The sequence below is a fragment of the Echiichthys vipera genome (assembly GCF_963691815.1).
Source record: "Echiichthys vipera genome assembly, chromosome: 15".
NCBI lineage: Eukaryota > Metazoa > Chordata > Actinopteri > Perciformes > Trachinidae > Echiichthys > Echiichthys vipera.
The window spans coordinates 5,623,832-5,648,263 of NC_139840.1; the positions used below are offsets into that span (position 1 = coordinate 5,623,832).

The window sequence follows — 24,432 nt, forward strand, 5'->3', positions numbered from 1 at the left end:
CCAGAGTTTATTATAAGAGCGTTTTAAAGACTTACCTACTGGCCCCTGTACCAGCTCCTCTCATAGTAAAGTCCATTCAAGTGGATTACCAAAGTCAATCCAAAAGGAAGGAGCCCATTGGTGCTTTGTTTTCTGTGTAGGGACTCTTCCCATGCTGCTGCAGAGGTTAGTGGTTAAAAAAGCCATTTCAATGCCTTCACCATAATGCCCCGAGCTAACCAATGTTAGCCACATCCGGCTGTTAGCGACTCTACCGGATTTCTCTGTTAACAGTTCATACACAAAAAACAAATTATCTCGATGGCTTATTTGATGTTTGCAAGTGTCGAAAAAGACCATGGGATGATTTTACGCTTTAATGATGTCAATATTATATATAAAAGCAGGTCACGAATATGTAATTTGATTTAAAAAAAGTCTCAATCATTGCCTGAAACAGAAGTAAACAAAGTATTTGTTGGAGACTATTTTCAGGAGCAGATTAAATCCCATTTGGTGGCCTAGAGAGTATTCACAGCACCAGGATGTTGTAGGGGAGAAAGGGGACAAATATATCAAGGAGTTATCGTAATGTTTTATATTGCACCAATCACAAACGAGGCAGATCTGTCAGTCGGTCATGATACATCTCTGCCTGCCAAAGGACAAACTGATATCTCGTGGTGTTCACATTGGCCAAGCACATGCAAATGTAAAACTGTTGTGGTATTTACGTTCTGATTAAAATCCTTTGACATAACCGAAAGGTCGTAGTGACACCATACTGAGGGTGAAGGTCAAACACGTTTCTTGCTCTTTTTGCACATGTCACCGCGTACATCAGAAAAGTTCAAATGTCCGTCTCTGGATCTCGATAAACACTTCTTATGCAGCCTCCTCCAGCTGCGCTCAGTCTGCAGGATTATCTGGCTATCAAGGTTACCTGTTGAGTTTCTCTCAGCAATCAAGTGCTGCACTGCAGTCAGTTGTGCTGCAGGGTGGAGGACAGTCGTTGCCGCCGCCGCCGCCGCTCTGCACCGTACAATGAACTCAAGGATGTGGCAAAGACAACAATGTGTGGTTTCAGCTGTTGTGGGTTGGGGAACAGACACAAACAAAGAGATGAATAATGCACTTTGAAGTTTTAGCAACTTTTGCCATTAAAATCCCATCAGCGCTTTGGGGTCTCGGAGAGAGATGGTGGTGTGTGTTTGATAAACAGCTGCTGTCGATCCTCTCTCTGCTTCTCATCCAGCACTCTTTACACATGAGTTGAATTAACAGATGGGGGGATTTGCCTCATTTTCAAGCGGTAGTGTCAGGCTGTTTTCATTATATCCGTGTCTGTTTGACGCTACCTCTTGGATTCTCTTTCCGTCTAGTTGTGATCATCTCTCTGCTTTTCATCGAGTCAAAATCCACCTGTCACACACAGGCAGATTAGCATTTCGAAATCACATTATCCGTCTCTGTGTGCAGTGCACGAGGTGACAGGCAGCCACTGTGTTATAGAGTGCTGCTGTCAGAGTTAAAAGCTTTCCTCTTCAGAGACATTTAGAGAGCTGGGAGAGGAAGCTCCCAGCAGGCGGCTTACAGCAGGGAGGAGAAAACTTTTATGATAGAGTGAACAACCTGTGCGAGCTACAGAAAAAACAAGTGCTCATGGATGTATTTTTGTACCCTGCAATTGTTTTGCTTTCACGTTACAATGGAAAGAATATGAGAGGAAATAAATAATCATAAGAAGAAAAAGAAAATAGTAAGAAAGTAAAAAATTAATCCCTACTGTAGAAAAAAATCTCCAAGTCTCTCGTCCAGTGGCTATCAGACTGTAGTGTACCATTCCTCAAACAAAACAAATGTGCTCAATGCGATGATCGGAGTATGTTCAATTTGAAGAAGAACACATTGACTGGGTTTAGAAAATCATCAAACAATGTCCTGATATTTGGTGCGTGTTTGCAGGCTTCGAGGACTCGGCAATTCTTGCACATGTGTACGCAGGTTTCCCTTTAAAGGGGCTTTGAGGCTCTACTGCCTCTAAAGACTGCACACACACACACACACACACCAAACACCAGCTCTTAAAGAAGACTTACACCTCCTTAGGGCCTAATTATGGGTCAAACATTTCCACCGACATCATCATTATCCTAACAGAGCACTGCTTCAGCCAAACGACTCCAGTGCCAGACTCCAGGCATCCTGATTCACTGAAATAAAGTTGTCTGAATACTCTAAGTCGTAACAACAAAAGTCTTTTTCACAAAAGAGTAATTACAACCTTTCGATATGACAGTATCTTTAGTTAGCTGTAGACATCACTTCCACATTTACATTTTTTTCTTATATTTACAAAGAAAAGATAAGTCCAGTAAACTATATACAGTAAAAGACAAGACTGTGCATCGTTCCTTTTTTGCTTTCCACATTCTGTGGAACCATAGCCTTCAGCATAGCATGAGTGGCTGAGTGCAGTGTAAAGTCCTGAAGCGTGGCAGGACTCCGCTGTCCGCAACCACCAGTTCATCAGGTCATCAGGCCTGCAGTTAAATGAAATACTCCTTTGGGTTTTCAGCGGAGACGTTCTGAGGGTCAGTCTGGTTGTTGAAAGGGAAATCTGGGCTGTTTTCCCGTTTGACCTCCTTCACTTCCTGGTTTCGATACGTCTCTTTTCTCCGGTAGAGGAATCTGGCAGTTATCGCCAGAGCGGTCACAATCACAAAGATCACCACTGCTATCACACCTGCAAGGTAGACGACATTTACTCTGACATACCCAAGCAGGTTGGGAAATATATTTATTAGACTTCTCGCTAGGAGTGGGATGAGAAGATTGATATAAATGTTAGCACAGGTAGCTATGTGTTGTGTTTACTGTAAGCCAGGAGTCTGCAATCTTTTTTTTACATGAAGTCACATTTTTACATTTTCTTGTTCGTCAGTGGGCCATATCAATGAGTGCTGCAGCAATGGATAATATGATAAATATGATATGTGGTTTTTAAAGTTCGAAGCAAGTAAAGCTTTTGTAGTTGATCTGAAAAAATCACCCTGAGAACTAGCATAATAGGGCCTCTTTAAACCAAGAGCTCCATCAAGTCACTTCATACAATAAAGAAATGCTTCATTTGGACATCATTACTGCACCAGCCAATGGCTTTGAAAGAAACATTTCTTGTGCACTTGTTGCTAGTGTGCCATTGGTGAAGCTGCCCACGTGCCGATGGTGGCACCCATGCCCAAGGTTGCTGACCCGTGCTGTAAGCAGTAGATAAAGGCTAGCATGGCATCGCTAGTCGCTACCAATATTACTATAATTAGTGTACTTATTAGTCTGGAACCTTTTGGTTGATTTTCAATTAGATAGACCTATAACCATCAGAGCAACGAAACGACGCAGTGCTGAGCGAAACATGCAAGTTGAGGCGGTTCTTTGTTCATTTTGAAGCCGAAAAACAATAGACAATACGTTAACATATTATTGATTATTACTTGATCAGTGCTGCATAGTTCATGAGCCCGGTAAACTGCAGTGGACACAGAGAACACTGCAGAGAACACCAGTTACATTAGAAAGTATGACGCTCCTTTGTCAGACATCGTCTTTAACCCGCCCCACATTAGATAAACAGCTGTGATTGGCTTCCCCAGGGTCGGCTGGGATTCTGCCTGAACGAGAGAGGGGCCAGATGTACCTACCAGAGCAAACGAAACATGATCTTGGCAAATTTGTCTGGTTTCCAGGCGAGAAAAACACCAGTGAAGATCAATAAAAAAGTCCATTCCAACAACTTAGAAGCGGTCATATTTTCATGTTGTATCCTGTGCATTTAACAGGTGGAGACATAGAAAACAAGGGGAAACGGTACTGGTGTTGGAATCTTGAAATGATACCCAGACCTCATTTTTATGCTGTGGTATCGCTACTTTTATGTGAATATATTATAATTAACCACTGCTGGCAACCACCTGAGCAGAGCTGTGGCATTTTGATGTGTCTTCATCTCTCTGAATCCAGGAAAGTCTCGTTGGTCGCCGGCTGACGTGCTGCAAAGTAAAACTACCCCAGTGGTCATGGAGTTTTGTGAAACTACTGTGATGATTCCTGCCCATCCTCGCCTCCCCTGGGTACATGAGCTCTTTTGCCCTATAGTCTGGTTTGCTCTTCTAATTTAACTTCAACGCACGATGAACAGCATTTCACATATTTGGACTTGGCTGCACATTTCATTACTCGGGGAAAGTTTGATTTAATTGCAATTTCAATATACAGCTGGAATCAATTCCGCCCTATATTACTTTGGTTTGCATTTGAAGATAACGGTGTGAAAGTTTCTCCATCAGCAAGTCATTTCAGTGGCGGTTTAATTTGTGAAATTAGCCGTCCTTTGTGCACTGACACATAGTCGCAGAGATTTAATGGACACTTTTAAATTACTTTTGACTCTCCCTTTTTCTATCTACATGCTGGGCAGAACATTTTTCATCATCACATCACCTTTGCTGACTTTCAACAGAATATCGCAAATCAATGAAATATTGAGTGTAATCTCTGACAGAGAACAGTTAAACATGGTGAAGTAGTTCAGTACCTCCGATCAGAGCCGAGTCAGTCCTCATGGCATTGACTAAAGGTAGACCTGAACCCACTGAACCAGACTGATCTGCAGCAGAGAAAGGCAGAGAAAGGGAAGATGGAAGAGAATAAAAGAAGGCACCAAAAATTAGAAGATGCTGAGAAGAACAACAGCAAAGCACAAATGATGTAAAGAAGAGGTGAAGAGAAAATATGATACAAAAAGAGAGGAGCATAAAATAAACAGCTTAGAATAGAAAAGAAAGAAATTTAGAGATCACAGTATCATCATTCAGGGCGGGCAGGGAATAAAGCATCAGCTCTCCAAAGGCATCTATTAAAGCAACATGAAGCTAGATAAAAGCGAGACCAGAGGAAAAGACACTGGAAACTTCCCTCTGGGGTCCAAATTAATTATCTCATCAAGCACATTGTCATGAGTCTCATCAATGAGGTGTTCATACTTAATGAGCCCATTACACAGTTTGAAATAGCAGCTCCTGCACACAGAAACAGAGGAGGGGATAAATAGCACACAGGTTTCTATGCATGCGTTATTTTTAGGGGCACAGTGCAACATCTAATGGTGTTTTTGTTAGCCTTTTAGCCAACATACTATTATTTATTTACTAAAGCATACACTTTTTTTGTAATTTCAACTGCAAACTGAAAAGGTTGGGAATCTCTTTGGTCCCCTAAACAAAAAGCCAATGTTCCCATAGGTTATTCCAGAAACACAAACAAACTTGTGGGACCCCTGGGTGTCTTCCGCCCAGGGGCAGTTACCGGCTTTGCCTGGTTGGTAATCCAGCCTTGATCATGGCCTTAAGGGCAAGAACACTTCGGACCAGCACAGACAGCAGTTCAAAAAATAAGAAAGAAAAGTCATGGAGGACAGACTGGCTGTGGGCCCTTGTGCTGTGGTGGAAGACAGAAAACTGAACCTAGACAGTATCCACTCTCCCCAATGCACTAGCTGAAGCCAAATAATGAATTCCTTAGGAGCTTTTAAAAACAAAACAGATCTCCTCCAAATGCTACATAACCTACAAACGTGACTCCTCCCCTCGTACCTGACAGGTGGTGTGTGTTCTCTGCTGCGTAGGGATTGGCTGAAGTCGAGGAGCCACAGTTGGACTGGACTAAAGGTCCCGTGATGATGACAGGGCTGGTGTCCGGGTGGAGCAAAGCAGCTTTCAGAGGGCTGATGGAGTTAAAGTGAACCACCGAGAGACAACCGGTAAAACCGAGGGACGCCAACCGGGCCAGGTCTGGATCCAAATCATCGGACTCTGGAGAGAGAAGAATGAGAAGCTTGAAATAATAAAGTCATCCAGAAGGTTCCTGACGAGATAACTTTTGTTTATTAAAAATAAGAAAAAAAAACAAGCTCTGAAAGGAGTCCTTTTATTGAAACGACAGTGGTTGTCAATTGTTTCCCATAAAACCCTTTTTTTGTATGGTTTTCTTGAATCATGTCACAATTTCTTTAAAAGATTAGCTCAACCTTTTTGGAAATACGCTTAATCACTGTCTTGCCGAGAGGCAGAAGAGAAGATTGATACTACTACTTTAGCTTAGCATAAAGACTGGAAACAGGGGAAACAGCTGGCCTGGTCTGTCAAAGGTAACAAATAATGGGTCTGCCAGCACCTGCAACCTCAGGTCTGGTCTTTTTTATTAGATTTTTAACCTAGCAATATAGTTTAAATTGATTGTATTTGTTCTTGAAGGTTTTAGTTCTTAATTAGTTTCAGTTTACTAAAACTATTTTTCACTGCCTATTTTTATTTTTGCTTATTATTATAACCCTGAGGGGTGTACTACGAAGCATGCTGAACATACCCAGGGTTGCTTTGGATAACCTGGATCGACAAACGTGAAACTGGCAATCAGAGTTAAACGGTACCACAAAGCTCACTGTAGAGTTCATTTGTCAAGCCAGGGTTCCCACTTTAGTTTCAATGCACATTCTCATAAAAGGGACGCGTGTCGTGTCATTTGACTCACCCTTTGAATAGATCAAGGGCTGCAAATTTCACTAAAGAGGAGCAGATCATTCTAATCATTATAAAGGCCTGCTGGCAAAAAAATATATAGCAGATCGTGTAAATCTGTAAGTGAAAAGATTCGGCATATTGTCAAAAATAACTATGCCAAATGCCATTAGAGTGACGATGATTTGAAAATGCAAAAATGTCCAACCTGCTTAATTTTATATTTTTGAGGGAATGCAAAGTTGTAATACACCATACAGGCCATTACTCCATAACCTTTAGTGAATACGTTTTCAGCAAAAAAAGGTCCAACAAGGATGATCAAATAGCAATAACCCTCTGATGAGAACCTGTATCTCTCATAAAGGAAGTCTAGGAAGCTGCTCTTAACGGTTCGATCCCCAGGCAGCTGTGGCTTGGTGGAAGAGTGGCTCGTCCTCTGTTCGAGAGGTTGGTGGTTCGATCCCCATCTCCCCCCGGTCCACATGTCGACGTGTCCTTGGGCAAGACACTGAACCCCGAATTGCTCCCCGTGCTGCGCATGGGTGTGTAAATGTGGTGTGAATGGTTAGATTAGTCCACTGCCATCAGTGTGAATGTCTGTGTGAATGGATGAATGTGACTAGTGTGAAAGCGCCTCGAGTAGTCAGAAGACTAGAAAGGCAAGTTAATTTACTCTGAACACATCCACCTCTCTCTCTCTTGACCAGACCACACACTTCATTTACATTTGCGTCGACACCCTACAACATCAACAACGAAGGGAGTGGATCAGGAGATTGATCACAGAGGCAAAGACGTTACCGGCTGAAAACACTGTCGCTGTACAATTGGTTGAACTTTTATACTTTCATTTAGAGCATGTAGCCTCTCTAAGCCAGCAGGATGACTCGCTGAATGAAAATCACTACACACACTGACAGGTTCATTGACTCTGCTTCACAATTCCCTGTTATCAGAGCAGGACAACAGTGGCAGCACATTGACTGTAATGATTAGCACACACACACACACACACACCCTCATTACAGCAGACAGATCATCAGCGATTCTGATTTCAGTCTGCATCCATCACTCCTAAAGACAGATGTGCTGTCTCACCTCTATCCGTTCATTTAATGAACGTAAGTTTCGTCATCATTCACCAGCTCTCCTTGAGCAGTGTAAACAGCAGCTGTGAAAGCCTACATTACCCCCGTAACCAGCTGCATCAGTGCCTGTTGAGATGACTGAGAGGTGACAGTGGCTCTTATCAGCACACATCTGCATGTTGATGAGAGCAGCAGGAAACATTACTGTAGCCTGTAAGCTCCTCTCTCTTCACTCCATCACCTCTCTCCCCCTCTCTGTCTCTCTGTATTCCTTCCGGGTCCATTAGTTAGGCTGATGGATGACAGCGTTGTCAGGAAAACGACAGAAAATCCACTTTCCTGCAGCTTTTCAGATTCTGATCTGACTCTCTGCTTCCTCTGGTTTGACAGAGAGGAAGATCGGTCACACGCTGACATGACGGGGTTAAAACGCACTGAGCTGAGTTACAACACGCTGGAGCTGTGCATCCAAAAAGACAAAAAATCTTGGTGAATTTGTATTAGTTACTTCATAAGACATTTAGTGTGCATGTATGCCATGCCACATGGATTTTGTATTATTGTACATTTAGTTGTTTTGACTTATTCTAAGTCCTACCACAGACATGTTTAAAAGTATGTATAATTGAGTTTGCTATGATTAATATTTTACTAACATTGTTTTTCAACATTTGAAGTAAAAAAAAAAAACCCTCAGAGAAGGGGCTAGATTCTAGAAGTACATCTACTCTTGATCTGGCCTTGCCCTGCCCACTGATGCTTGCGTTATCCTTGAGACTTTTGGTGACTACATTCTAGCTCCCACCGGAAGTTGACCAGTAAAAGAACGGCGCATCAAGATGGCAAAACACATTGGCGAAGTTCAGCTATAGGCCTATTTTTGAGTCAGCCTCAGAAAGGACGGCTGGACCTGGAGCCTTGCAGAGCTTTGTGAAATTATGATCTACAACTCAGTTTGGCCGTCCTGAACCCAGGAACCTACGAACCCAGGAACCTAAGAACCCAGGAACCCAACCTTCTTTCTACTGCTAGAAAGTAGATGGTGTTGTGTGTTCACAGATGCTCTCCTGCAGTCCTCTGTTGGAACCAGTGGACTGTTGCCTTTATATCAGCTCCAACCAGTCTGGCCATTCTCCTCTGACCTCTGGCTAAAACGAGGCATTTGCGCCCACAGAACTGCCGCTCACTGGATCTTTTCTCTCTTTTTGGGACCATGCTCTGTAAAAACCCTAGAGATGGTTGTGAGTTAAAATCCCAGTAGATCAGCAGTTTCTGGAATACTCAGACCAGCCCGTGTGGCACCAACAACCATACCACGTTCAAAGTCACTTCAATCACCTTTCTTTAACGTTCTGATGCTGCTGTGAACTGCAGCACAGCCTCTTCACCATGTCTACATGTCTAAATGCATGTGGTTGCTGCCACGTGTTTGGCTGTTCAGAAATTTGTGCACCTAATAAAGTGGCCGGTGAGTGTATTATCAACAACACACTTAGCTTATGTTTTGTAGTTGCTAACCTTATAATATTTAGTCATCTACAAGGAAGAAACATGCCTTTCTAAAGAAATCACACTTTTGATGCAGATAACAGAAACTACATGACCTCCTGAATGGCACTGATAAACTGAACTCTTCTGAAATTAAATACAATTTTAGTACAATTCCTCAGACACCTTTTACAGATAACTTGAGTAATTTTCCATTTGGTGCAAACAGCTAAAGCTACATTTGTTTCTTTGAGTATTCCTAAACCGTGTGTCAGCTGAGGTTAAACATCTTGAGGCTGTTATTCAAATGTGTGTGAGTGCTCCGTTACTCTAACTCAAAAACGCCATGCCTCTGTTTTTACTGCCTCCTCACTTACCGTGCACTCTGCCCAACACCAGTGACTTGATGCCGTTGAATTCTTCATCAGATGTCAGATTAAATTCCTCTCTGGCGTTTTGGTCGATCTGAAAGGAGAGAGTTTTTTCCTAAATTCACATTTGAGAATTTCTCACTTTGGTTAGATGAGAAAAAGCTGGTGGTGAGTTCAAGAAGGGAATGGTTCAACCCGTGGGGAGCTCCATAAATATCAAGATTTATGTTGTGGGGACCAAAACACCCAATTTTATGTAGATGTGTTGGCAGTAAACTGTGAACTAAACTGTCACCATATGACTTTAGACTAGAGTATGGTCCTAAAGATATAATGACTCAGTACGATGGGAACTGATAACATGTGATGCAGCTCATATTTCACTGAAGCCTCACAACACAGTGAATCAGGAGGCTGCACCCATGCAAGATGAGGTCACCTTGTATTTCATCTCTGGCTGTTGATAATTATACAGTCACTCAGGCTCCTGCTTAGATGGAGTTAACCTCATATATCATCTGATGCTGCTGTTAACAAGATACGACGTTCAGAAGATCATGATATGATTACAATGCTTCATATTTCATCTGGAGCTGTTTTAATGTGGAGTCTGTCCCTAGCTGCATCTAGGACAGAAAGTGCTTTATCATATAGATGAATATCATAATATTGTACATTGGTACAATGCTGCGAGTAGATGTGACTGCCTGTGTGTGCATCTGTACATGTGTCATTGTCTTTGCCCTTGAGATCGCGGCCTTATTTGGCAAACATGAAAAAAATGTCAACCAGGCCATCAGCAGCAGCAACACTTATAGTCCAATACAGTGTGTGAACAGTGTGTGCAACTCAAAAGAAAACTTGAAGCCCATAAAGATTAATGTTGTTCCCCTATTTTGCATTGAAAGCAGAATATAAATATTTAATACACACTATAATATAGGTGAAAGCTGATATAAGTGTTTATTAATGTATTTGCCAACTGACTTTAAGTGTGCACCCATAAGTAGAGGCTGCAATCTAAACAGATTTATGACAATATAGTAAAACACAGTTGCAATAATATAAAATATTATAATTTCCATCAAATAATGAAGATTAATAAACACATAATATGTCCTTATATCTGCGTATAACTCAGTGGTGATTGCTCTAAGACTGCAAGGGAAGCTCAGCTGCCCCTAAAATGTCACAAAATAAAAAAAGTGGTGAAACATGTACTGCTGTGTGTACATTTCATTGACTAAATCGGCGCTAGACAGCTTCATCTTTTGCCGAGCTCTGCTTCTGCATGATGATTGGATGAGCTGTCTGAGGCGGAATCCTTTTTTGATTGACAGCTAAATGAGCGAATCAGTGACCTTGAAGAATAAACATCCACTGGAGCATTTTCCAAGTTTTTCACCCCGTTGTTCTGAACTGATCCGGAGACTTTACCGATCCCCAGCAACTAACTGATCACCTCACACCAAAACAGACGTTGAGGTGATTTGTGAAGGGTTGTGTGGTGGCCACTTCCATTTATGTCTCCATTGTGTTCCCCACTCCGTTGTGTTTAGGCCGATTGCCAGCAGGCATGGCTGGACCGGCCATCTGGCATACCGGGCAATGCCGATTCACAATCGACCGCAACGGTATTTGAGACACGAAACGTGGCCCATTGGTTGATTTTCTTGAAGGACATCGTCAGTTGTGATAGACACAGTATCAACCCTCCGGAGAACCCTAACCACATGAGCTCTCACCTCCTGGTAGAGTTTTGGCACCATCACCTGACTAAAGAGCTGTCGTGACGGGATGCGGTATCTCAGCCCCAGCGTGTTCAGCAACAGCCGAAAGCCCGACGGAAAATGGCCTCAAATCTTACCAATAAATTAACCTTTGCCCTGGTAATTTCTGGCGCTCTTGCGTTGTTATGGGGGAGAGAAGATGCAAAGCCTCTCGTTAGGGTGGTTTGCCCCTTAGTTTCGCTCAGTCGGTGGCGTAACGTTACTTTGCTTCTCACTGTGGTGCCGGCTAATGTGCTGCTGCATCTTGCCGGTATATGTTAGCAGTCTCTTGCAATATTTACATGCTGTTTTGGTTTTGTCTGTCCATTTCTCACCGGTTGTATCTGTGTATACGGGAAATCCAAAATTGCGCCACACGGATGATTTCAAACCGCTCGGTGCATCCTCAACTTCAAAGTTGTTGCCTACTGTAGCCATGTCTGCCCTTGTTCTGTGCCCTGTAGCGTACCTACGCAATGACCTAAGTCACGTGACTTGCCGTTGAACAAATTAATCACCAACCAGTGACTTTCTTTATGATAACATAACCTCTTTCTAAAAAAAAAAGGGGAAAAAAACATATTCTACTTCTCACGCATTCATGATTCATTTTTTCTGTCAACCGGTGCGAATCGTCAATCGTTTGTACCGATTTTGTGTCACGATGCATTGTTTCATCCCTAGTATTTGGTGAACGGTTCTCCGGTTTCCTCCCACAGTCCAAAGACATGCTCGTGTTCGGTTCATTGATGACTCTAAATTGCCCGTAGGTGTGAATGGTTGTCTGTCTCTGTTCATCTCTATGTGCCCTGCGACAGACTGGCGTCCTGTCCAGGGTGTACCCTGCCTCACACCCCATGTCAGCTGGGATTGGCTCCAGCCCCCCGCGACCCCGACAGGGATAAGCGGTTGAAGATGAAGCTGTAGTGCCCAGTGTCAAATAGCAGACAAAGCTGGTGTGTAGCTGTTGTAGAAAGTGGAACATTTTGAGCAGTAGAGTAAATATTTGACCTACATTTGTTAGACGGCCAGAAATCCAAACTCCAAGGGGATTCTCATGTTGCTCTGTTTCTGCTGGATATGTACGTAGGCTATTGTTTGCTAAAATGTTAGCGACAGGGATTAGATGAACGGATGAGATGGTTTTACCTGCACGGACACAGAGTCGGTCAGTCTCCTGATGGTAACAGAGTGCAGTTGTCCGTTGGCCAGGCTCTTCACTCTGCTCCTCAGCACTTCAGCATCGCCACTGCTGTCCAGCTTGTATCTCACCTCCAGTTTATCTACACACACAACGCACACATCAAACCATGGGATGACATTATAGGTCTCACAAAAAAGGAAATAACCTTCAAAGATTGAATTTCAGAGTAAGAGATTTTCAAGTGAAATATGATCATCGTTTCAGAATGTGCGACTTAGTTGGTGTCTTGTTGTTTTCCTACAAATGGCCTTGAAATGTCTCGGCTAACAGGATAAACACAAATTTAATCCTTCAAAGATGAATGTGAAGATTTTAAAGAAGCGGCTGCTCTATTAATTAAGACTTCAATATTAAGAGGATAAAGACTAATTCCATATCAATAACAGGACTAATCTGATTAAATCAAATTAATTCTCCTAATATTAAGAACCGTAAGTGAATATTTAACAGAAGAGAGGGATAAGGAGGTAAAGTTTGTCCTTCAAAGTATTTCTTTTTACAGCATGTATTATATTAATGTGAATAACCATAATAAAGACGACTGTGGAGAAATAATTAGTAACAGTAGGAACCTGCTGCTGCTCTGCTAATGCATTCATTCTTGAAAAGATGCCGAGGGAGGTTGTGTTTGGCTTGAGGAGGTGTAATTGCAGTCGAGGGTGAAACAAAATGAACCATCTTAGTGCAAATAAGAGAAAGCTCTCAGGGATTTAATTGGACACTTCAGTTTAAGTGCATTTACCTGACGACTCCACGGTCAGCATAAAACCTTAATGCCCGGCTGTCCATCAGCTTTTTCTGAGTCATTAAAGTCAGAAAAAAATCCATTTACATCTAATCTGGCAGCAAAGTGCCCATTTTATTAGACTCTCGGATGCTAAAAATGTAATTTTAAATTCAAAGTGCCTCATATTACTCTTAAAAGCCAAATTACACAAAAAGTTTATACAGAACTTTATAAAACACATCCGCAAGTGTTCTGCTGTTTTAGTCAGCAGCACACTGAGCTGCCATCCATTCATAGCCCACAAAAGTTCTATTCCCTCAGCATCGCTCATCAGGTCTCAGTGATACGACCAGGGGATACTTTTTCAGCCTGATACTAAACATACTAGCTGGACACTGGCTGGACAGATTAAAGGGCAGTCGAGGCTGACGGGGTAAATCCAGGGAGGGAAAAACCTGACAGATCTGAGGACGAGGGGTGGAGAGGTAAAACGTTGAGGGAGGAAGACGAAGAGAGGTGGAAAGGAAAAGTCTGGAATAGAGTTGTTATTTGGGTTTGAAAACCGAGAATAAAAACAAGAGGAGAGAAGAAAAATGACTGAAGATGAAGAAATGAGCAAGACACTTTAGTACAACGTCTTATTAAGTTTGAATAAAGCCTCCTCACCGTGCTTGTTGATGAGCAGGGCCAGGTGCTCTCTGTGGTAGGAGCTGACGTAGAGCAGCAGAGCCGGACTCTGGTGGGTCCTGAAGCTCAGGGAGACGTTCTCTCCTCTCAGCGTCATGTCAGAGTAGATGGAGGACGGCAGGGTGCTGCTGTTCCTGCTCAACTTGTACGGCTCCTTGAAGGTGTAGCTGACGGACGTCCCTGACTTGAAGCTGGCCGACACCTCTGGAGGAAGAAAAAATCTGATTTGTGGTTGATGTATGTGGACGTTTAGCTGTGTCACTGACTGTTGATATCATAGAAGGAGTAGAAAGGAAATTATCATTTAAATCAAAGTAGCAGGATAATCAGCGGTGGCCATTTTTACTTTTGCCTTTGTAATCTTCCATATAAAAGGTTAAATATGGAGAACGAGCAGAACACCGCCATCTAGTGTCTCAAGATCGTAGGTGAGGTTTTGCAGTAACATTAACGCTAAATAAGTCAAATTTAATAAGTTAAGTTTAAGTTAATGTGTCGTCTACACACTCTTGCCATAGTGTAGGAAAGCACATTGCTATCAACTGATGAGTGACAACTTTGTTCAGCTCATTTCCTGTAACCAGTGTAGCGTTAAAGCATGGTGGAATTAGCAAGCTAGCTAGCTAATTAGCGGAAGGTTGGCTAACTCTGCCATGCTTTCATGATACACTGGTTAGAGAAAATGAGCTGATCAGTGGGCTGATGGTCCCTCCGCTCCACTCTCTGCAACCAACACCATTTCTGGAGTTGGGGCCAATCTCCTTCTGGTAAGTTGACATGACATGTGTTGGCACCACAATGACTAACAACTATAGCCATTTTCTTTTGTACTTTCTGTACATTCCACACATTTACAGGTTCCAGAGTACATTTGCTAATTAGTCTGGTGATGCCATTACTTTATAATCAAAATGTATTAATTAATTAACCTTTTTTGTGGTGTTTCAGCATTATTTAGTGTTAGAGAATGTCATGCACCACCATCATTAAGTTTTTTATCCTGCATGAACAAAATTCAACTTTGAAACCCTTCTGTAAATATAGTTTTCTCCATTCCACAAGACGTTTTTTTAACAGTGAACAAATGACCAAGAGCACAGTAGCATACATTACATAGTCAGTATAAAGACTTTATCTGTGTAGAGTTTTCAGACTTTATGTAACTTCCAAGGGAGGCGTTGGAAAATATCTGCATGTCTGATTAGTTAGCGAGAAAATTAAAAGATGTTCTCAAAATATCTGCAGAGAGTTGGGGAAAAAGACAACAAGTATTCTTTAGCTTTCTTAACTGTCAAGACCTTGCTTTCATTTTCCAACAGGAAACAGAGATAAACTTTTAAATTAAAGTTTGCCACTGTGACTCATTAAGACATCAAAAACAAACTCAAACTCATGAGTAGATAAAAGTCTTTTTTCAAAAAGTAGAAATGACTGAACTTATAAAGCTATTAAAAAACACAGAGGCATAAAGGTCGATGTGATGACGCATTATTAACATCGAACAAATGACTTTAACCCACCAACAGACTGACACTATGTGCGTTAAACCTTGGATGTCTTATGGTAGCCAAGCACGGCTGTTCGGTGCAGTAAAGCATTCTCTGAAATAGTATAGATCCTTAACCTTTACACAACAGAAGATACACACCCACATATGGAGGCTGCCATTAGGGAGATTAGAAATCCTATTTACTGAGAAAAAGTTTGATACTTCGCTCAGTTGTCTCTTAAAGAAACTATAAGCTGGAACTAGAAATCAAAACAGCTTTAACCTTTGAGATGTATTATGAGACGACTACAGAAAAGGTGAAGCAAAGGGAGGAGATGGAGGCGTGGAGGGACACAGTGCAGCATGATGTGAAGTGGTTAGACAAGTCTTCTGGAGGGAGGTTGAGGCAGGTGGCACCACTGAAGGCATACTCCAGCCGAAATCCAACTTTTGAGTACACTTTTCCATCTTTGTGCTGTACAAACTTTGTACTTGTACTTGTCTTTGCTGTGGTCATCTTAATAAAATCAATAAAAAGTCCAAATAGTCTTCTCAAACCACTTCTCTGCTGTCCATCCATAAGGTGATGGACAGAATATGGCTAAATACATACAACACCTTTAAGTCAATCTTCATTCAAGACTGTGTTGAGCATTGCGTTGGTGCCTGCGAGCCAATTAGTAAGCTCAGCAAATTAACGCACAAGGTTAGAGAGGTTGTGATGGAATGGAAGAGCAAGAGAAAGGCACTAACTAACAAAAAACAACACACAGTGGAAGTTGTGTATTCAGGTGACACTTTTGGTAATATGAATATTGGACTCACGTTTATCAGGTGCACAAAAAAACCTCCAAATGAATGTTTAATGTTTTTGAAAACAGACACAAGAAACATTAGTCTAACAACTTTACAAGGTGATGATATGTCAGGGCTGTTAGCTTGTTGTGGAGTTCATCAGCCTTCAAGTGGCAAAAAATAATGAATGTTGCTTTTAATTAAAGGTTGAATATGTAGAATCTTTATTAAAAACTATATTTGAAAAAAGAATCAACCCACGGGGCATTTTGAGTACAGAATGAAAGTATTGCTTTTCCAGGTTTCACAATGACTTGCTGTCATGTTCTGTTTACGTTGTACCCGCCAGCATAGCAGATTGCCGGGGTTGTCTGTTGTTGGGTGCAGCTACTGTAGGCTGGCACTGGGTGAAATGGAGTTTGCCAATCCTGCAGCTGCTCCAGAGCCTAAGAGAAGGGGGTGTTATTTGTCCCAGCAGCTGAGTGACCGGAGACGGGCAAAAACCAGAGTCAATATAGGCCAAGCATTCACTCTACGGCATTAAAATGCACGGCCAGATGGCTACGTTTCTCCTTGGTTGGTAAGCTAACTTGTTTGTTTGTTTACTTAGCTGTACCGGAAACAGCTGTCAGTCAAACTCCTCTGCAATACAATTAAAATACAATTTTAAGGTGCGATTTGCCGGAAGGGATGGGTTCAAACAGGCTCAAACAGACTCCGGTCTCCTCTAGGCTACTGGGCCGGGTCTGACGAACATGGCAACCTGGGTGGTGGAATTATGTTTTGTTGTCGCGACTACGATCTAGAGACACTAGATGGCGTTGTTCTGCTCATTCTCCATATTCACCCTTTAAAACAAAATGATAATAAGGTTTTCTGCTAATGTAGCTGGTAGAGTTGCTTACTTGACCAGCCACATGAAAACTTTACTCATGTGTGTCTTTAAATGTGTGTACCTGTATGGCAGAAGACTCCAGTGTATGCTGACAGGCCGCAGTCACAGTGGAAGCCGTTGGCTCTCTCCACACAGCGGCCCTGGTTCTGGCAGAGTGAGCCGTAGCTGCTGCAGTGACCCGGGCAGCCGGGTCGGACCCCGGGTGTGATCTTCGCCCTCTCCTCCAGGTCCAGGGTGACGCCGTTCAGCTGCAGGGAGCGAATACAGCCCCGAAAGCCCTTCTGCCTGGACGCTGTCCCTCCTGAAAACATATGAACAATGCATAACTTGGTATTACATTTACATTTTAGACATTCAGCTGATGAATCAAAGCCAGAGCTCCTAGATCAAAGAGGTGATGGATATTCCTCTGAGTAGCAAAGGATCTACTTTAACGCACCAGCACACTCATTTTCCTGGCCCTCCTCTCATTTCTCTGAGTGTTGACAAGTCTGTATGTTTGTCTTTCTCCTCCTCCTGTCATCTACAGAGGATCCACATGTTGCCTCTGCACCCCCAGAAGCTCCAAACTGTCAACACCCGTCTATTGAAAAGACACAACGATGAAACAGCAGGCGACAAGCTGTAGGCGGGGACATAACTTTCATCAGCTGTCCGTCTGCCTAATACCATGCTGGCTGCACTGGCTGATTGTCTGTCTAACAGGACATGCTCACATCATTGCTACAACAGCTCAAACTGTGCATTCAGTGTTGCACATTGTCTCCCTGCGATGTAACATGGTCACCTTTTGTTCACGCACTTCAAACATGCCAACATTCTGCACCAGCAAAGATCACAGATTGAAAATCTTATGGTGTTCAGAACACAAACTCGACAGCTCATTGCTTTCAGAGTTTGAAGCTGACAACTTCCTATTGTTCAGAAGCAGAGGCGGCGGCAGCAGCAGCAGCAGCAGCAGCGGCAGCTTTTCACAACATAAATCACTGAGCTCTGTTAGACTCTCCTCAAGGCCCCCTTTCTCTGCTTTGATTTGACTCGTATGAATTATTGAACCAGCTAAGCAACGCAGGGTATGAAACTCGCCTCAACATTTCCTCTGATACAACACAATAAAGAGTTATTTTTAAAATTCTTATTAAGTCTACTGAAAGTCATTGTTCAACAGATAGGTATTAGGATCTAGGAACCCTTAAATGACAATAATACAGAAACTGACCTGCCTGGAATAAGAAATATTTAAATAATATTCATAAGTGTGGCACACTGCCTGCTCTCACATGCACAATAATATGACCTAACTCAACTACGCTCACACAGTTAATCAGTGTCATTTGACACTGTTACCCACAAGTCACCACATCTAAAAACCATGATAGCACTGCTACTTGGAAAATATCCATGCAGACATTCACTACCCCTTGCATTTGTGTAGCTTAGCCAAGAAATCCTGTGTGAACAAGAGCCAGATCAGGAATTTTGGAAAAGGTAGTCCCCTCTCAAAATCTTTTAAATGTCCTGTGAATTTTCTTTGTGATAAACAAACACCCTAGGATACCCAGAATATACAGTATATACTGTCAACTCTTAACTCTGGTAGGCAGAGTTGTGCGTTCATTTAACGATAGTTCATGAACACATTCATATTTTGGGCGAACGTGAACTGAACGTAGTGTATTACTGCCTGATGAACATTACTGTGAACGTGTTCATTCTAGTGTCTGTGAACGCCACGCTCTCTCAGTTTAGCTTCGTTCAGTAGGGCGCCAGATTTCTATAGAGCCTTCCAGGCAAAACCCAGGCTTAAACAGACCGTAAACAGGCCTTAATATGTAGCGGAAAAAACACCCAATCTGGCAACACCAGCCGGTGTCGCACCGCCGCATGCGTCATCAAAACAAAACACAGGCTGTACAGTGAGGATAGGAAAAACCTAACACTTCTCTGCAAGAACTTTTCCATTGCAATGTTTTAGCAATAACAAGGGAAGCATTCTGCCATGCTAGAAAGGTTTAACGTGATTCCTGCAGGGATCAGTGACAGATCCTTGAGGAACACCACCTCTAATCAAAGCAACAACACAGAGGAAAGGAAAGGTTATTAGAGAACAAACTCTCCTAACAGGGATAGTATCAGTGTGATGAGGGTTTTGACCTATAACTCCATCATGGATTACACTCTCTTCACATCAAATGGAGACTACTGCTTACAGGTAACACTTAAAAGAGTGTAAAGACATGGTGATCAAAGATTAAATCAAGGAATTCAGATCTCAGAGTCCATCACAGACCTTGCACCAAAGTTAGACCTCCAAGACCTCATATCAAACAGTTCAGCCTCTAGTGTCTCAGCATGAAATCTGCATAGTATACTACTACATACTACATACTATGCAGAGTGGAGAACAATTAGTGTAAAAGGGATCATCAAAGGCGATGCACCTGCAAGCCTGAACATCTCGCTTGGAACGCAAAATGTAGAAAAAATGAATCCAACCAAATTCCATTCAACCACTCGTTCGAGAGTACAGCTGCAGCTCGGAAAGGAGAATGAAAGTCTCAAAATGAAATCAAGAAATATTGTCTGATATAGGTAAAGGACAATCTGAGATGTAGAGTGTGTGAGATAGAGATCAGACAAATCATCAAGGACGAGTAGAGTGTGGATTTCTGTATAAATAATAAAACACGATATCTTTTCAGTGTCTATTCCACTGTGATATAAAGGGTTTGAGAAGCTGAAATCAAATGATACCTCATAGGAGGGAGGCCTACATTGCATCTATACATGCTCTCAACCGTTAATCCACCACAAACAGATTTAATCTGGACAATGCGTTACAACAATGAGTTAGGCGGGGGCACTCCCAGGCTGCTTGCATGCAATCATATACGTCCTGGGTCAGGCGATTTCTCACCCTATTTATCCGCACAACGTACAGCCAAGTCACCTCAGTCCATAGGTGACTTGGCTGGGAACCGTAGGGTCGCTGGTTCAAGTCCCTGTGTGGACCATGTATGGAGCGTGGACTGGTGGCTGGAGAGGTGCCAGTTCATCTCCTGGGCACTGCCGAGGTGCTGTTGAGCAAGGCACCGAACCCCCAACTGCTCGGGGCGCCGGTCACTGGCAGCCCCCTCGCTCTAACATCTCTCCTTAATTGCATGTATAGGTCCTTTCTGTGCATGTGTGTGTATTTCGGGCCTGTGTGTGTAACATGATTAATAATAAGAGTGAAAAAATACAATTTCCCCGGGATAAATAAAGTACTTCTTCTTCTTCTTCTTCTTCATACAAAAGCCATGGCATGGGTTAGAAAATGATAGAAAATGGTGCTGAATGCAGGGAAATTGAAATGAAAAAAACATATAATAGACTATGAAGTTAAATTCTAATAATTAATAACACAGCTAATTCCTCATGGCCTGGTGGCAATTGTTTTCCGACAGTCAATCCCAGTTCAAACCTCCGCTCTAGACGACGTGGTGCTTCCAGCTTAACCTAATTTGTGATACTGAAATACCTCAAGACAGCAGGGTTTTAAATAAACGATGTAACAAAACAGTTTTTGCCACTGCAAAGAGGACCAGAAGAAAACAACTGAAGAACATCATTCTAAATATTTTACCAGCTAACCTTCACTTGTCAGGATACAGCTTACACTATACTACGGGATCTGGTGTCAATAATGCTGGATTTGCTGAGGGATGTATGAAGCGCAGATCAAGGGAATCCTCAAAATCCTCATACAGGAGGGAGCTTCGTCTACACACAGCGGCAGAGAGGGGTAAACAGCGTGTCTGTGTAACATCAGTCCGTCGACAGCAATGCAGCACAAATATACTAAGACTTAACTCTCCAAACAAGGCAAAAATAATTGCTTATCAACCTTCACAAAGGAAGTGCTTTCTGAGCTCATTCAAAATTGCTGTGTATGGGTTTTTAGCACCTATAGTAAACAGCAATAAAGGAATGTGAAAATGAACAATGGTGTGGATTATAGCTCCGTGCGAGGCAATAACAAGGCTTATTAATCAAAACAATGAGATTTAGTGCCTTATAAAGCAGGGCAGGATTATGGCTCATAAATACACCGTGTATATTGAGATATGGCTTATGAATTTATACAAACCAACGCAGCGGTTTATAATTCAAACAATGGAACAGTTTGCTTAACAAATCGAGACTCATAAATACAACGCGTGTGGTGAGATTCATGCATTTAAACAAGCCAACGCTGAGGCTTGAGAATCCAAATAACTCAATACTTTGTCTTACAACGCTGCACGTCTGCGGGGAGGGATTCTGTGCTCATGTATAAACTGTGCACGGTAAAATATTGTATATGTGCATAGTAATCCTGCAAAGCCAACTGCCAGACAACACGAAAAATGAAGACATTTGCTTGAACAATAATAATAACTTCTTTGTCTTCGGAGATACGGAGAGACAGAGAGACAGAGAGAGAGAGAGAGAGAGAGAGAGAGAGAGAGAGAGAGAGAGAGAGAGAGAGAGAGAGAGAGAGAGAGAGAGAGAGAGAGAGAGGGGGAGAGACGGGACTGGAGAAAACAAGAAACAGTATAGAGCTTGATTCTCTGTGAGGCTGTATTTGTTGTTTGTTGTTGTTTCCCAGTTGGAAATTTAAACTGGAACATCCCCTGAAGTTGTAATTTCCGAGTTCCCAGTTGGAAATTACAACCTCAAAAACCAACATGGATTAAATCTATGACAACCTATTGGTTTCTCCAAACAGCTATACTTCGGTAACCTGACTGCTCCAGATGGATTGATTTGCACTTGCTCAGCATATCCATCTGGGAACTCTCATTTGGAGATTTTTTGGGAAGGGGCAAGGGAAAATACTGGTTGCTGATTGGATAAACCATCTGTCTATCACCAACATACGGGCCAAATCAACCAATCAGATCAACGAAGCAGTTGACGTGCTAACAGCGTTGAAGCAAAGCTCAGAAAGTAAACAAACATGTCAGTAAAGGATATTTGGAGTCTGTTTAACAGATTTCAAGTGCCCGGTCCATATTCCAACAGCTTGATAGCTGCGCGCGTCTCATCGGCGGAAGCCTCCATGTTGTTTTTACACATTTTCTCTGCCACACGTTACCAAAATGATCTGCGAGTAAAATTCAATGGAGGTCGCGGGTTCAGGAAGGTCTCATGAGGCTAATATTTCAGTACTTCTCAAGTCGCTGCTCATCTCAAATCAAGAAGTCAGAACATTGTACTACAAACATCCATTACCAGACCATTCTGGGGGTAAATACCAGCACACTTCCATCCCAACACGTACATCTATGAGACTTCACTGGGAAACAACAACAGGTTCAGGCTGATGGTGGTGACCTCAGAGCGGATTACTCAGCCAATCAATATGCACCTGATTTCCCTGCTGCTGCTGCTGCTGCTGCTGCCTTCATCCAATCTCACCACTGTTTGCCTGTTTATTTTCCCTCCACACTGTGTGTCTACTGATGTGAAGTGACATATATAATATTTACAGAGTGATAACACCTGATAATAAATGATGGATTTTCTTTATTTTTCCCTTGTAGTCTAGTTAGAGGTCACAGAGAATTCAATTGTGGTATTGAACTGATGATGTAGAGATAGACAGGGCTGCACTATTGATGTTTGTATTAGCTCACACACACTACACTATGCATTACCGCTCCCTGATGCATGCTTTATTTATTAAACATGGTTATTGTTCACGGTCAGAAACCAAAGACTCAGCACTTTCATATTCAGTGGTGCTGAGCAGCATTTAGCACTTTGAAACAGAAGGGTTCTTGTCCTTTTAGAAGATGTAGAACTCTGTAGGAAGAGATAATGCGTTTTTGTTTCGTCTCTGTGTGAATTTTATTTCCGTTGTTTTATTTGTTTTGTATGTGATCACTGTTTTACTGTGTTTTGTGTTGTGCAGCACTTTGTAACACTGTTTAGAAAAGTGCTACTGTATATGAAGAAAGTTTATTATGACGTTATTGGTATTAGGAGAAAGCGTAGAGATATTTTCTGAGGACACACATCCTGTAAAAGTCCTCCAGATGAGGATCAATGTGTCAGATTGGCATCTGACACATTTACATTGACATGTGTGAAACTGCTATGATTTTCAAAGCAGAGGAGTTGGACTTTCTACCTTTTCTCCTATGTTAAGCCAAACAATAAGTAATAAACATGGATGAATACTATCCATATCTTTACCTGAAGTTACCACAACTATGTTCCTGCAAATCTGAGAGTCAGAGCTCCAACAAAACTGGCACATACTTCTAATTGGTATTCAACTTAACATGACTTCATTGTTGTGCACAAAACACAGTACTGCTGCCTGAGTTGTTGGCCCATCAATCACAAATACAGAAATAATGAAGACATATGCCAAACAATGGCAAATTGCAGTATGAAAGAGGAACATCTGCCACAACTGGACACGCCATAGCAGTCCATAGGTGACTCGACTGGGAACCGTCGATGTCGCTGGTTCGAGTCCCTGTGTGGACCATGAATGGAGTGTGGACTGGTGGCTGGAGAAATGCCAGTTTATCTCCTGGGCACTTCAGAGGGGCAGTTGAGCAAGGCACCAAACCCCCAACTGCTCGGGGCGCCGTTCTATTGGCAGTCCCCTTGCTCTGACATCTCTCCATTAATTGCATGTATAGAGGTCCTGTTTGTGCATGTGTGTGTATTTCGGGCCTGTGTGTGTGTGTGTGTGTGTGTGTGTGTGTGTGTGTGTGTGTGTGTGTGTGTGTGTGTGTGTGTGTAACCTGAATAATAACAGAGTGAAAAAATTGAATTTCCCCTTGCGGGATTAATAAAGTAATAATTCTATTAATTCTTACCAACATGAACAAATAAAACATAATACACTGTAGAGAACTGGAGAACAAAGAAGATATTGTATGAGTACATATACTATGTATATACAGTATATTTGTATATGTACACCAAACAAGTGCCTGTGTGTGTGGGAGGGATAAAGAGATATGCTTCAGACAAATAAAAGAGAGGTATGTCATCCTCACCTATGAACAGCTGGCTGTTGAGCTGCAGGTGAAAGTGTCCGTCAGCAGGAGCCTCCTGCGTGGCGACAGGTAGTTCATCCAATCGAAGCGACGCCTCCTTGATGTTCCGCTCGGCTCGGATTCGATGCCACCGGTTGTCGTTCAGCGGCACGCTGGACTCCACGCGAACCTCCAGAGGCCCGTTACCCACATCGAAGGAGAAAACCACCTGAGTGGAGGCTGATGGGAGAAGAAAAGGATACAGATGAAAGAGGAAGTCAGAGCAGGTAAAGGCATGATTTATGGCAAAGGATGGAGATGGCAAATAAAATAGGGGGGA

At 42.4% G+C, this 24,432-nt stretch overlaps 1 protein-coding gene across 1 annotated transcript in view; it reads right to left on the reverse strand.

Annotated features, from left to right (window-relative positions):
- Positions 1 to 2,528: 2,528 nt before the first annotated feature.
- LOC310958071 (contactin-associated protein-like 4) overlaps positions 2,529 to 24,432 on the reverse strand; it is a gene marked incomplete at both ends in the record, with an annotated part of 111,723 nt that continues 89,819 nt past the window's right edge. The window contains 8 exons of the mRNA XM_083928875.1: positions 2,529 to 2,725; positions 4,574 to 4,645; positions 5,631 to 5,849; positions 9,511 to 9,598; positions 12,423 to 12,556; positions 13,871 to 14,095; positions 17,132 to 17,371; positions 24,114 to 24,332. Coding sequence (XP_083785001.1) covers positions 2,529 to 2,725; positions 4,574 to 4,645; positions 5,631 to 5,849; positions 9,511 to 9,598; positions 12,423 to 12,556; positions 13,871 to 14,095; positions 17,132 to 17,371; positions 24,114 to 24,332 — 1,394 coding nt within the window. The remainder of the gene's footprint in view (positions 2,726 to 4,573; positions 4,646 to 5,630; positions 5,850 to 9,510; positions 9,599 to 12,422; positions 12,557 to 13,870; positions 14,096 to 17,131; positions 17,372 to 24,113; positions 24,333 to 24,432) is intronic.